The sequence below is a fragment of the Triturus cristatus genome, chromosome 2_1, assembly GCF_964204655.1.
Source record: "Triturus cristatus chromosome 2_1, aTriCri1.1, whole genome shotgun sequence".
Lineage (NCBI taxonomy): Eukaryota > Metazoa > Chordata > Amphibia > Caudata > Salamandridae > Triturus > Triturus cristatus.
Window position 1 is genome coordinate 996,204,013 of NC_140581.1, and position 15,465 is coordinate 996,219,477.

At 44.5% G+C, this 15,465-nt stretch overlaps 1 protein-coding gene across 2 annotated transcripts in view; it reads right to left on the reverse strand.

Moving 5' to 3' along the window:
• Positions 1–15,465, reverse strand: part of DENND4C (DENN domain containing 4C) — a 1,124,311-nt gene that overhangs the window by 21,101 nt on the left and 1,087,745 nt on the right. For both annotated transcript variants that reach the window (XM_085634595.1, XM_085634603.1), the window contains 2 exons: positions 14,316–14,466; positions 10,102–10,166 (listed from right to left, as the gene is read on the reverse strand). In XM_085634595.1, coding sequence (XP_085490721.1) covers positions 10,102–10,166; positions 14,316–14,466 — 216 coding nt within the window. The remainder of the gene's footprint in view (positions 1–10,101; positions 10,167–14,315; positions 14,467–15,465) is intronic.

Sequence of the window (15,465 nt, forward strand, 5' to 3'; positions counted from 1 at the left end):
TTGCCACAATAGTGGTACAGATGGAGTTCCCACTTAAAGGGACAACTGAACTGGTGCGCTACTTGGGTATTCAGATTCACACAGATCCGGAGGAGGTAATGCGGGAAAAGTACAGAAAAGCAAAATATCATCTCACTGAAGACAGACAGCTGGGTCTGTCTTCTCCCCTCTCTCTCCGAGGCTGCATAGCCATCAAGAAGATGATGGTGCTGCCTTGTTTGCGAATACCCCACTACTACTCCCAGCGTAGTCTTCCAAACGTTGTGTGCCTTATTGGTGCGCCTAATGTAGGCCATCAAGCAGCCGTGGATGAGATGGGATATGCTCACCCTGCCATATACCATGGGGGGATTCAATGCCCTGGATCTTGAGACATTACAGAGCAGCGCAATATATGTTTGCTCACTACTGGCTCCATGGCCAGATGGACCTACCCCATCTTTGTTTGGAAAGGGATGCCGCATCTCCCTTAACGTAGCCCCAATTCTTATTCAGCAAACTGGTACGCCGTTTTCATGTCTTAGACCCATAGGTAAAATGCAATGCCCCTGGAAGAAATCAATGAATTTACATTCCAAGCATCTGCTATACTCACCGCAACTTCCTTTGGAGTGGTGCGTTTAGTTTCCACTGGGACAAGACAAGGTGGGTAAGGCAGCCTTATGTGGGCTTGGGATACACTGTATGGGTGGTCTCTTTGAAAACCTGGTCTTTGGCTACAGGTTAGCATACAATGCGGTGCACCTCCCATGCTTTTGCAGTTTCACTACTATCGATCGCGTCACATGATGCGGGCCTTACTAGATGACACTAGCAGAGCCCTTAGAACTACCAGCTCTCTCATTCTTGTTACAGGCATCATCGCCAATGTGAGCGGTCGCGCCGTTGCTTGCCAGGTTGCAGGGCCTCCTGCGAGAAGGCAACACCAAGGCTCGCCTTGATTTGCAAGAGGATCTGGGCATAGATATTAACGACATGCAATGCTCCTACTGTTGGCTCTGTAATCCGTACAGTGTCATTAAATGGACGCCATCGCCTTTTACACTTCAAGTACCTCAATCAATGTATATTACACCCGGCTCGAATATACCGCTACGGACTATGCGACAACTCCCGCTGCTTGCATTGCAGTACGGAGGAGGCTGGTTTTGCACACAGCATGGTACTGCCTCGGAGGGCCAGCGCTTTAGGCTAGAGATACATCAGTTGCTGGAGGAGATCACAGGAGAGGTAGCACCCCCATACACCACTGACAGCACTGTTGGGATATGACAGGGACAACCCGAAGGACTGCCAGTGCCTTGTGGCTATAAGCCTCCTGCTGGCCCGACATAGGATACCGATACACTGGATGAAAGGTCCTCTGTCTACTGTGAAAGAGTGGCACACTGAAATTACATATTGTAATAGCCATTAAGATGCTTATCTAGACCATGTGCTACCATGCAGTTGCGAAAAAAGCTACCTGTGTCCCATACCAGAAATACCTCGCACGTGTTCAGAACACAGTAGATGCAAACGAAGAGACGAATGATGTCGAAGGATGAGTCCGGTGTTACAGCCATGCTTGCCTGAAAATTGACAGCAGGCGGATGTGCTGGTGGTAAGCCGAGGATTGTGTTGCTTAAAGAAAAAGATTCCTGGTTCGAGTGCCAAACGTCACATAACGAAAGTATGTCCCATATTGACACCCCCTCATGGCACCTGCGCAACTCGCATATCTATTCATGTTGATAACGCCCTTGATTGCTATCATATGTACACCTCTCCACATTGGTTTTAATCACACACTACCCAACAGTCAAGTATTTACAATGATTTTGCCTCACCAGTGCCGGTATTGTAATTTCATATCGCCTGATTGTTAATTTACTAAAAACGGAAAAACAAAACAAAAAAAAAACCTGAATGTCCTCTCTTTCGGTGCCCATGGGGACTCCCCTGATGGAAATTTATTGTTTTGACAGCTTCAGTTTTCCAAATCTTCTTGCTTTGCCTGGAGTTTAACATTTTCATCCTTGAGGAAGCATATTCTGCCCTGTAGGGGATTGTGGTGCCTGGGTCCCTCATTACACTCATCTTTGCCCCAGTTATGACCCTTCTCCTTTCAGCTCCTGAATACATGTTTTTAGGTCTGTTTTGATTGAGCCTACCTATGAATAAATTTCACACAGGAAGCTGGCAGAGTAGTCTTGGGATATTTGGGTGTGGTGCAGTTAGTTTCCTTTGTTTGAGTTCAGCCATTTGCTTTTCTTGGGGGCTCATGTAGCTTTAGGCGAGGACCCGTAGGAGGTCGCCTGTGACCATATGTCTGGGATCGAGAGTTTTGTGTGTCTGTCTCCCTACCTCTCAGTGGCCAGTGTGAGACTGGCACTATTACCCACACACTGCGTTGGCTAGCCTTCTTTCCACCGTAGTAGACAAGTTTAGGCATGGTTTCCAGTAATGCCCCCTTTTAATGCACCATGCCAATTTCCTTCTTCACTTACTCTCTTCCCCAATAGACCTACGACAGGGACCCCAGATGTGCTATCCTCCAACTGGGGGGAGACAGTCTGGATCTCGTCTTCTCTGATGGTCTCTACTGCAGTTGGGGTGACTGGCTGGGCTGGTGGACATGGTCTGCTGCTGCAGCTAGGCTGCAGCACAGCTTACTCCATGCTTAGACTAGCACGCCCCCACGTTTTGGAATTTTGTGTGGAGGCAAACAGATCGAGTGTGTGAATGCCCTATGTGAAAGTGGTCTTTAAGTATTTGGGGGTTCTTCTCCCATTTGTCGACTTGCTGATAAGTCCTGCTTACCGGGCAACAAAATAGTTGTTAAACCAGCTACAAGCAGAATGTGATTTAGAATGGCCTAATGCCAAATCTTTAGGCCAATTCCGACAGCTCTGATGAGTGATTCCTCCCTTGCTTCGGGATATAATACATCGCTGTCATGTTATCCATAAATGAGAGTGTAAAATGCTGGGTGCCAATTAGATTGCTGTGAGGTCCAGGCTACTGATGTGACAACCCTGTTTTTCTTGTGTCCAAGTGCCATTAACAGTTATATGGTTTAAATGTGCTCCCTACCCCATAAGTGTGGCATCTGTGGTAATTGTCACTTGTGATTGAGTGTCCAGAAAAATCCTGCCCAACAAGAAATTTTTGTTACTCCATGATAGTAAAGTGCACTGGGTGCTGGGCTTGTGATGATTATCTTGGTAGACACTTTCGCACAAGACTCATGTGCAGCCGTGCGTTCTGCACTAAAGCTATGCATGAAGCCTTCATCCCAAACAGTTTCATTACTGTTCTCATCGTAAGAGGTCCTGGTTTCTGAACAAGAGGCAGCAGCCTTTGGAATGCCATAATCTTCTCTTGGTTTCGGCAAGTTTTCCCTGTGATGGAATTTAATACAGCCCATTAAAAAGGGTGGATTTACCGTAGCATGAGATGTCACTTCTTAGCACTGACTAGCCTGTGTAGTGTGTAATAGGCATTGCTCTTGGCTGGAGCTCTTCATCAACCATTTGTCCACCAATACACATTTGGTAAATACCCAAAATACCCTTGTTGCTTAAGGGCTAAAGTGTTACATTTTGAATTGGTAGTGTTGTCCACTTACCACAAAGCACATGTAGTGGTGAAGTGCTGAATGTGGAAGCACATGCCCATTACATCGAAGTTCACCATGTGATTCTTTTTGCAGAGCAGCAGAATGACGCCCTGCAGGCTGGTCATTTCGAAGTGCTCCAACAGAATGTAGTGGCCAAAGGCCTAGGATAAGCCCTTATTGGAGCCACCACTATCCTTGCCTCTGCCTTTTCCACAGTAGTCACCTCTACTGAAAGGCTTGGGTCCATGGGTGTCCTGAAAGGACTCATGCTGTTGAGATCTTTGGGGAGGATTAGAGGGTATGGAGCTTCCTCTTGCCTGCTGCATGTGGAAGGCGGTTCTGGGTGTTTGTGTCTGTAAAGCGCCCCATGGCTTTAGCAGTCTCCGTGTCTTTTTTTCATTTTTTGTTTCAAAGCAGACCTTCAACTTGAGGGTAGAACAGATGATTGCCATTAAACTGGATGCCAGTAAAGGTGTTGTTGAACTTCTGGTCTAAAACCCGATACTCGGAGCCAGATGTGGTGCTGCAGCAAGATACTATTGTTAATCTAACTAGTGGCAGTGGAGCCCAGAGCGTACTGAATATTGGCACTAGAGATTGCTTTGTTCTCTATGATAAATTCTTGTTCCCTCTTCAGGTAATACTAAGGGAGGTGCTTGACCAACTCGTCTATCTGTCCCCAGTGATAATGAACGTATCTAGACAGTAGTCCAACTGAATTAACAAGTCTCCACTGAGTGGCTGCAATCTCAGCCACTTTCTTCCCACCGAAGTGTCAGATGGGAAATGGCCTCTGATGTACACCAGTCGTCCAGGGTGGGCTTATATTACTTCCTGACCCTCAGAGTTGCGACATGCACATTGATCGAGTCAATGAAGTTATCAGTGCTGCACTTAGTCATGCTTTTTAGCATGAGCAAGTATTGGACAGACAGTGAGGGAGGCCCTGTGGGAGATATTCACAAGATAGGGCTCTAGGTCAGTATCCTGATGGGGTTCAACATGATAATCCTCCCATGGATCATCCTCCTCTCCAGGTGTCACAGAGTCATACTATCAGTGGGGCTACCCTGGTCTGAGCCAGTATGGCCTGAAGGAATGAGAGGTGGTGGTTTGTCCCTAGGGAAAGGGAGCTGGGTTGGGGTCTCTGGTAGCTGTGTCCTATACCTTTTTTGAGAATCAAACAGAACTCTAGTTCCTCAAATATATGCTCCTCGAAAGAAAGCTTTCTCCTCTTCCCTTTCTATGTATGAGATTCCTCCTGCAGAACTGGTTAAATGAAGATGTTCCTAGTGGAGGATGTATGAATATCTTTTGTAACCGGACACCAGGAACCTCAGGGAGCAGTGTTGGTGTTCCCTCAAGCCCATCTCAGACTCAAGGATGGTCTCGGACAGGGCTTCTGGGTATGTTTCGGAGTCTGCTTGGGAGCAGATCTCAACTCTGAAGTCTGTCTCCCGAAGACTGTGCCACTATAATGCAGCCCAGGGTCAGTGAGCCCCCAGAGAGTTCCTTTGCCTCGAAGCCCGAGTCAAAAAAAACCTGAGATCACACCAGCACACATGTAGCACCAGAGTCACCGGTATTACTGAAGGAGCTGCACAAGAGTCCATGGCCACTTCTGTAATACAAAAGGGCCCCAGGGCACAACACATCTTTAAAAAAGAGCTTTGTAGCTATGGTAAACCCCTCCGCAACAACACCTAGAAATACAGATGAATGACTTTTACCCCTTGATGGCATAAGAGTTCCCACCGTAATGCCAAAGACCGCACAGTTCTAGAAGATACGGGTCCTCATCTTATCTGGCCTGTCTGCTGTGTAGATCTTAATCTTCCAGGTGACCTTCCAAATAAGAGGGATCAGAGGAAACACTTTTTGGCGTGTCCTTCCTTGAAGTTTTAATTTTATATGGACCCTATTTTTACTTATATGAGAACTGTGCATTATGATATTGTCATACAGTGCCAAAGTTGATGTAAACATGCACTTTTAAATTGGCCACACCCATTAGATTTATTTAACATTCCAGTAAGGGCATGGTTAGATGGCAGAGAAATGTCACCAGTTGCATAGAAATTAAATGTCATATGTGGTCTGTGCGGCATTTACACCACCCACATATATGACCGAAGTGTATGTCTACAGAAGGCGCTAATTGCTCTGGTAGGATGCAGTTTTACAACCCTACAGTGACACAAGTCAAGAAAAAGGGTTTTGCCATTTCAGAAAAGTAACTAATATGTATAAGCTAAGTCACCCCTAAAATGCAAAGTGTGCCCCCCCCCCCCGCAGTGAAAAATTACAGAAAGCTGACCGACACTTTATGTAAAGGTACATGTTGCACAAACAGGCCTAGTTATGCATAAAAGCCGCCTTTTTTTGTATCTTCGCATGGGAAAATAAAAAGTTTCAATCAAAGGGATATTCCGATGGTTATTAAAAATCTTGTTTAAAAGGTTTTCTTTAATTAGTTTAGTGGAAAAGTAACTTATAAATAGTGTACTCTCTGCTGCCTGAGAGCAAACTGGTTTAGAACTAGCTTGCCCTTTAGCCCGTCTCCAGAGACTGAACAACAAGCAAAGGCTGGCTGTTAGCTCTCCTCCTGGAGGAGAAAGGGTTTTTCAATGAAAGCATGTTAGTCTTGAGTTGTGTAAACAGTGGTCACTTAGCAGGGTTCACCTCCACGGGATAGAAGGTAGAGGAGCAGTTGGCAACAGACAGGGTTGCTTCCACAGCTCTTCCCTTTAACGAAGAGATCCCCAATAGGCATCTGAACCTATTCATGCCAACAGCCTCTCTACACATTGTGCTCCCACCAGCTGTGAAAAACAATTTCACCTTGAGCAGAACGACGGACTCCTCATCTTCATATGGAAGCCAAGAAGGAGGGACAAGACTCCTGTAGCTGGGGGAACGCTAGGACCATTTTGGATGAGGAACTCTAGGAAAGACTGCAATAAACTGTAAAAATAAATGCTGAAAACTGAGGTTTTAGTTGGAAAGATATATCGAACACAACTTTTTTTTTTTTTTTAACTTATTTTTATTGCCATTTTCATATTTCATACATTGTACATCATTCATATTCTTCAGGTGAGCGTATCCGATCATACATCCTGTAATGGTGTTTGACAACTGTACTGATTGATGATTCGTCACCAGGAAGCATAAATAATGCATACAGTTATCCTGACGTTTAGATCCTGCGATCTCGGGTTCCATATATGGCAAAGGAACTGGGGTTTAACATAGGCCTAAACTAGGGAATGGATATGGAGGAATATGTCCAATTACACTGGCGAGGGAATGTAGCGTTGTGATGGTGAGGCATCGCTGATGCTTATGTTTGCCTATCCTAGTCGGTGCGACCGAGAAGTGCAATAGTGTGCCTGAAGCTAAGGCTTGTCAAGAGCTCGCGTGGTTGGGTGGCTACGGAATCAGGGGGGGTAGGGCCTGTAACTGTGTGCCCTGGATTAGTTGTGTAGATGCGTCGTCTGGTGGGTCCGCCCCTGGGGAGAGCTGCCCAAACTGGTACAATAACATGGCCCATTCCATTGAGATAGGATGTTTGCGGGTCCCTTTCACCTCCTCCTCCCGTAGTGTCTCCTCCTCCGCCGCCGCCCATTTGCGCGTAGCTCCCACCCACGCCGCCAACGGGGGGCCGGTGGGGGAACGCCAATGCATGGCTATGCTGCATTTGGCCAAGTGCACCGCTAAGGAGAGGAGGCGCGTCCGCACCTTGTGTTGCTTACTTACGCGAAAGATGCCTATGGCGCAGGCCTCCCAAGTGTTCATGCAAGTTAGTCCAGTGAGGGTACCCAAAGCAGTGTGAATGTGTTGCCAGAAGATTTGAATGACGGAGCAGCTCCAAAACATATGTCGAAAGTCTGCATCTTGCTCATGACATCTGGGGCACAGGAACTGGGTGTCGGGGTAGAATCGTTGGAGGCGTGCAGGTGTTAGATAGGCCCTGTGTAGGATGTAATATTGGATGTTTTTAAAACGTGCGTTTCTGGAGACCTTCTTAGGGTATCTCAAGGCTCTCTCCCACTCCCCCTCATGGAGCACCCGTCCGATCTCCGCCTCCCAGGTGGCCCGGAGGGTCTCCAATGGTTTATTAGTCAATTCCCGTATGGCTTTATAAAGCCACGTAGTTAGATGGCGACCTGCTCCCATGTGTAGGATCGTGTGGGGCACTGGGTGTGTGTGTGTGGTTCCCCTTTACTGAGGTCCTGATGCGGTCTGAAGCTGCACAGGAGCTGACGGTGAAGCAGGAATTGTCCTGGGGGAAGCTCGTACTCCTCCACTAAGCTAAGGAACGGTCTTAGTTGCCCGTCCTCGAAAAGGGACGCCGCCTCCGTTAAGCCACACCTCGTCCATGTGCAAAGCGCGCTATTTGTGTAGTAGTGCTCCCGGTTGGGCCATCCTACCAGGGTGAGTAGAGGGGAGTACAACGGGGTCCCCGGGGACATGCGGTGTATCCGCAACATGCACTTACGTGCGACCAACACCTGCAAAGGGTATGTGGGCTTTGGGCGTGTGCCAGGGAGGAGCAAGCGACGGATCTCCGGAACCGATACCTGTCCTGCGACGGCATGCGTTTCCACATTATACCTGTCTGCTGTCCAATGAGACAGCCATTGCAGTTGTGCTGCCAAGAAGTAGGCCTCAAATGATGGGGCTCCCAAGCCACCCTGCGTGGTGGGCAGTTGTAGTTTTGTCAGGGCTATTCTGTGCCTGGCGGACCCCCAAATGAGCGTGCTAAGAAGGGAGTCTAGGTCCCGGAAGAAAGTTCTGGGCGGGACCACGGGTAGATTGGTGAAGAAATACAGCAATCTCGGGACCATGATCATTTTGGCCAACACCACTCTCCCAATTGGGGCCAATGGAAGGCTCTTCCAAAATCCGATCGTAGCTCTAATACTCGCCAGTGCCCTGCAATGGTTACCCCCGAACATATCTGCGGAGGAGTGGTAGAGACGAATACCAAGGTATCGGGGGGCCATATCGAACACAACTTGGTAGGAAAATGATGAGGATTCGATGTAGATAATTCTCTATTCCCTAGCTAATGTACAGAATGAGATGGCACCTCACCACCACCTGCTCATGGCATTCCTGAATCTAGAAAGAAATGTTTGAAGAAGGAAGATTCTTCCTGGCAGCTGGAAGAAAAAAAGCACCAAGGACTCCTGCTTGCACCCAGGTTCCAGAACTGCTCACCAGCGTCAAGGTGTTAGCCTCCTGTTGCTGCTACAGGGACTCAAAAAAAGAAGGGCTCCCTGAATGTTAAGAAGGCCCATCTGCCCTGTTTGACCTAGACCCTGGAGAGCCTACAATAAAGAGAGGCCTTTTGTCTAGACGCCTGTCCCGAGAGCCCAGGTGGGAAGTAGGGGTGGGGGGCTGTTGTTGTAACCTGGGGAATTCTCTTACCAGAAATTCCTTTTTGGGATGTAGTTACATTTCCCTCTTTTAGAGGGACTAGACTGAGGTGGTTACCCAGATAGAGTGCACTCTGAGCATACAAGATATCCAGGTCCATCCTGCTTTGAGATTTTTGCCAATGATAAAATGCCTTCAACTGGATCTTATGGTGAAGGTATTCGTCCTCATGGAGCCATTCTTGGCTACAGCTTTCAGTCCTGCCCCATTGGATGAATATCAGAACAAAAAATGTGACAATGTTTAAAAATAAACCTTGACTGGGGAGAGGGTGGATGCATCAAATCTACCTAGATGATGAATCGAACATGGTGGTCACGAAATCTACTCTGTCCCACATGGAGCTTTTAGCACCAAAAATGAAGGCTTCAACAGGCGCCCAATGATGATGTATAAGATCTTAAGGGGCCCTTTCCGGTTTCAGAGAACTGAAAAATCTTTTACGTCACAAGGTTAACACTTTCACTAGTGTGAACTACTTGGCTTTCATTACATGCTCCATTGCAGGCAGCCTCAATTCATGCCTATGTCCCAGTCAACCGTGAACTTCAAATTTCAATTAACCATTTGAGTTTTCTTGGTGCATTTTTTGCTCTAAAAGTTCGCAAATATTTATCTCTGGTTCATTTTATCCAATTTAATCATTTTGCTTATTAAATGTTTCTTGACTTTTCTAACTGGATTAGGAATCTTATTGTATGGTGTTCTTAACATTAATGTTGTTTTCTACTTAAAATGTGTTCCTCTGGGAAACTGCCTGCTACTCGTGCCATTGCTAGCAGGGAATGAGCAGACATTCTCTTTGAGTTGTTTTCTTACTTTGACAGATTGTGTTTATTAACTTGGACGGGGTTTGCCCTTCTAAAATTAACTCAATTTCTGACACTGCACAGCCAGAAAGTGCATCAACATGAAAAACCAATGTAAATAATTACCTATTACAAAGAAGAATTTATTTTTGCCATTTCTTGATTTTAAAATCAGCTTCAGCTAACAAATACTGACCCTACAAACACATATATATGAACATTTGAAGAATGTTACATGCAACTTACCTATATCAATATTCTCTCTACCAAGAGATACTAAGGAGAGGAAAAGAATTTCTCTGTACAAACTTCTGCAAAAGAATGAGAAGCAAATTAATATTGGCTATGTTAGAACCACATTGACCATCTCGACCAGGCAAATTTCCTGAAACAACAAAAGTAAGGCAAGGAAGGGAGATGCAATTACATTTACATATTTGTTATTTGCAATAGGATTCCAAAAGGCACAAAGCATCAGTATCTGCTTCTGTATTAATTAGGCAGGGCACACCTTTGCTATAGTGAGCTCCTAAGCAAAAAAAGTCCAACAACAAGCAACAGGTTTTATTATAAGGCAAGCACTGTGTACCTACTCATTACTAAAAGTTGGCAATGTAAAGCAATAATGTCCAAAAACACTCACAATACTATCAGGTGATTTTATTTAAAGTTTTTATATAGGGTTCACACTGTCAGTCGGCTGCTTCAGACAACAAGCTGGGCAGGGGTTATAACCATCAGTAGTGAATTCTCATGGACAGTTGTATATGGTCCTAATGCTTAGGAGAAAAGTAGGTTTTCAGACCTTTCCATAACTATCCGAAATACACCACTAGGCGAAGTGGGTAGACTTAGGAAATTCAATATGGCAGAGTCTTGCAAAGGTCTGGCTGTCCCCTAAACAAATATCTAGCTGAATAGAGAAACAGTTTCTATGGAATGCTGTTCTGAATCTGTTTGGGACAAAAACTGTGAGAGCTGTGATGGTATCTGTTAACATGGAAAGTCAGGGACTGGTCCGACGTTAGCAGGGGTCTCCGGGATGACATCAGGTATACTTACAAAAGGAGTTAATAAGGCATGCTTGATGAACTTGGTGATTTTGTCTGATGCAAGGGAGTTAGAGTTGAGCTGTGCAATAAGTGATGGCATGCTGGCGAAGCGGGAGGCTTTTGCCATGGTTGAAAAAGATTATCTTGGTCAGTGTGTCCAAGGATATGCACATGAAGGTGAAAAAAAGAGAATAAGGATGGAGGTTCATCTTAATGTCAGCCATATTAGTCACTGTTGCCTCGCAGAGCCTGGACCAGAGGGAGGCAATTCTCCTAATGAAAAAGCCATAGGCTCATTACATAACTGCTGGAAAGGAATGTTTTCAGATCTCTGGATAGGAGGCAAACACCCATGTCTTGATAAAGTAGCAGTTATTTCAACACACAGTTTCCTTCTGCAAGGAATGCCAGCCTTTTTTGTACCAACGACACCCTATTAAAACGCCTAATAAAGAATACACCATGTACTGTGCTTAAGTGGCATTAGTGAGGAACTCTTCATGAAGGCTGTACAGCTAGCGCATCTTCCTAACAAATACACGTAAGGAAATGGTAGACGTTTGTGGTTCAGTATTTAAAGTTTGCCCATCACTGGCAAAAATGAGTTAAGACCATTTAAAGGGGTTATTGAGTTAAAACGGCCCCCGTGTTAAAGGCTGCTGAGATGTACTGCTGAGATGTATGTGTATGTCAAATCCGGCTTACATCACTTCAAGGTAAATGGATTTACTAGAAGAAAGCTGGAGGCACCAAAATCTATTGCAAGCCTATCTGATTGGATAAACTTTGGTCCAGTTGTTATTTTTAGTCTCAGTATTTGTAAACATTCAACTTTAGCCATAGCCATTTCATAAGATGTTACCTCATTTGATTACTATTCACAGACACACCCTAGACTTTCCTACGTGCAGGCAATGCTTTCTACGTTGGGGCACAATAGTATATTAATAGAGTCCTCTACAATAAAGAATCTGACAAAGGCTGTCCTGCTCTGCTTTTCTGGCACTTGACAAATATACATAAGACAGTCAAACTCCTTAAGCCCGCAGTAAAATTGTAGCAAGTCTTTGAGTGCTGTCAGACCCCCTAAAAAATAAGTTACTGAAGGTTAATGCTGAATATCTCAGGAAACTTGACTTCCTGCATGTTCAAGGTTTCAACCTGCATTGCCAATGCTCAGTTTTCCTGAAAGGCGGTCTACTTTATATAACTCAGAAAATGTATACGATCCACGTTAGTAGGGATAAGCTTCAAGTGCATTTGTAGCAAATCTCTAGGAGACAAAACCTGCAGCTGACAGGTCTTCCTCCGCGAGAGGACAGCCACCAGTCCCTGATCTCACATGTGCGATGGCTATGATAGACTACTGAAGCTAAAGTTGGTGCACAGTGAGGCATAATTCAAATATCTAGGATAGGAGAAAAATATTTCATGGGGATCTAAGTTCTGATAAACTGTAGTAACAGTGTATCTCGGAGTGAAACTACTACAGGCAGGCTTTCATTGTACATGAGTGACGAGCTGCTGTCAAGTCAAATGCATGTGTTTATCTTATAATTTTCAAAGTCACTACAGATATTTATCTGGATTATTGAACATCTACAACAGTACACAGAAAGCGAACTAGGGAAATCATCTGTGCAATTTACTAGAACGTCCACAGTGTAAAACAAGCATTTGCAATGCAATAGGTCTCACATTTACGAGAGTTTGAGCTATTGGCATTCTAAATCACAATGTCAATAGCTTAAACTCTCACAAATGCGAGACTTATTGCACTGCAAAGGCAATTTCTGTAAAAGCACCCCATGGCACGCATTAATGGCGTCTGCGCCCCTTTCTTTAGACCCGGCTCGTCTAAAGAAAGGGGCGCGGCCGACACTAAGGGGAAAGCGCGTTACGGGGCACTTTTACAAAAAAAATTATCTTTTTTGTCAAGTTGAAAAACAAATGTATTTTTGGGGAAAAGTGCCCCATGCCACAGTTTCACTTTAATAGCAGACCGCACACCTTTCTTTAGGCGTGGCTTGTCTAAAGAAAGAGGAAAAGTTATCTTGAACACATCCTCCCAGCTGCAGTGCATTAGCTCAAACTATGGAAGAATGGATTTATAAATCATCTCACAGTGGGAAAGGTGATTATTTTGGGGTCCTTCCCAACTTAAGGTGAGGACACAGATGATAACCTACAAAAGAAAAGCATTCCGTGCGTATCATTTTGTGTGTGTGTGTGTGGGGGGGACCACCACAGGCTGAGATATGGGCAAAAGGTAGTTTTGACAAAAGGGCCCGCAAAGAATTATGGGGCGAGTTTCCGTAGTGTAGTGAATATTATCATATCGGCACCCCTGCTGTGCCCGGGAGAGCTGCAGTAAAGTTTTCCTTTCGTTTCTGGGGGATCCCAGCGCGTTTTCCTTTATTGAATGGGAGCACAAAAAAAGCATTTGTTTGTCCAGTTGACTAAGAAATGTTTTTTTTGTAAAAGCACCCCATGACGCGCTTTCAGGATAATGTCGGCCGCGCCCAGTTCTTTACACGGCTGTGTATAAAGAAAGGGGGGCGGCTGCCATTTTAAATTAAAAAAATAAAGTATTGCGAGAGAGCTTGTCCTGCCTGCAACAGCAAGGCAGAAATCCATTTAGCAAAATAGTGCTCGGAGGTTGTAATTAAAACCTACCGAGTAAGGACACATGTAACAAGGAGTGTCATCATGGGAGGTTACAAATTGAGACAAGGCGGAACTAAGGAGGGACTACTAACTTATTGACCGATGAAAAGTCACGGTTTCCAAAGGACGAGCGCACAAGCCAATGAAAAATATGGGTGGAGAGGGGGCGGAGCTTCAAGTCCATACCACAATACAGCATGCCTTGTAGAGCAGCGCATGCGCTGCCCAGGCTCGACCTAAAAATGGCCATGAGATTGAAACCTAAATCTGTAATCTGTGTAACAATGTATCACCTGATAATTTGAATAATTAAGCTAAGGATCTGCATCTTATAACTAGGTTTGGCAAGGTGGATCTGAAAGAAGATTCTTGACAGTCTCTATCCTAGCCGCTGGCGAACAGCCCTGAGGATTTAATGTCAGTTACAAGTAGCATGCCAAAACTTAACATTGCTAACCATACAACGTAGTGATGGAATACCTCAATGTTACATTATGTTGTAAATCATTTCTATCATTAGAAAATCAATGTGAACATATTCAGTGGTCTGTGCATCATTTCACATTCAGTTTTTTCCTGTAAACCTTTGCACATATTCTGCTGTATAGTTCTTCATTACCCATCTGGGCTACATGACGAATAAAAACAACTTAAACACAATCAGCACTTAACTGTTATCATATGGATAGCAGGAGATTCTTACTGGCTTTATTGAAAAGTTGCATTGTAAACCCGGCTTACCTTTGCCGTTTTTCGTCTGTTGCACATTTTTGTAACAAAAGACTGATTGGTTTGATGACATCGTTGTGCTGAATGCTCAGTGTGATGTTTTCCAATAAAGTGCGTAATTCTTGTGCTTCTTGCGAGAGTGCAGGTTTCTTCACTGTGGAATCTTGTAACAAAAAAACAAAGGCAAATGAGAATGAACAGCCTTTTTTCTCCTTACTATACAAACTCATTTCTATTTTCCTTCATTTCAGCAATGTAAAAAGGCATTAAGGCAGGCTAAGAGCTGCAACTTGGTAAGGGTCTCAGTACACAGTTCTGCTGTGTCTGTGGCAGACCCATATACACGAACAGGAAGCAGGAGACATTCAAGTAGAGCAAACCTTTTAGAACAATGATCCACTTTTTAGAATTACAAACTTTCGTGACTGTCCCACCTCTAATGGACATGAAGAGAGGCGATTACTGAATGCAACTAAACCATTGTATGGTAGCACATGGTCAGTTTACCGCCAGCACATTTTCGATTGAAATGGCCACTAACTTTTTAGACATAAAGCTTTACTGATAGAACTATATAGCACAAAATGATAATGTGTGGATATCAGGTTTCTGTGAATATTTAACATTTGTGCATCACCAAGTAAAGTGCTTTGATTTGTTTAGATCCTATTAAAATCTCTGGTGCCGGCACACTTCAGAATTACAGAAAGTTGTGCTTCATTTTTGCTTTTCTAACTGCTGAATGCATTTACAAGTATTCACATTTTGTTGTGTTGCAAAAACCAATATCCTATGCCATTCCTTTCACACTCACTTTGCAGTCACAAAGAAAAGTAAACAACAATCCCGCTGCAATTTATCAGAAGACAGCCTGACACTGGACCTCTGTCTCTGAAGCACCAACAAACGTGACATGTTAAACACAGAATTTAAAGTCATCTTATTTATTGCTCGGGCTTAACCGACCCTCCAAAAATTGGGGCGCAACAAAGTTTGGGAAACACTGAACTAGAGGGTAAGTCCCCCTGCAAACCACACGCATCTGCACCAAGGTGTTTTTGAAGTGCATTTTAAAGATCTTTAGCCTTCACACAATACATTTAATGGCCAGGTGAGATCTGAGGTAAGAATTTATAAATAAAAAGTATGCCTCTAGTGCTAG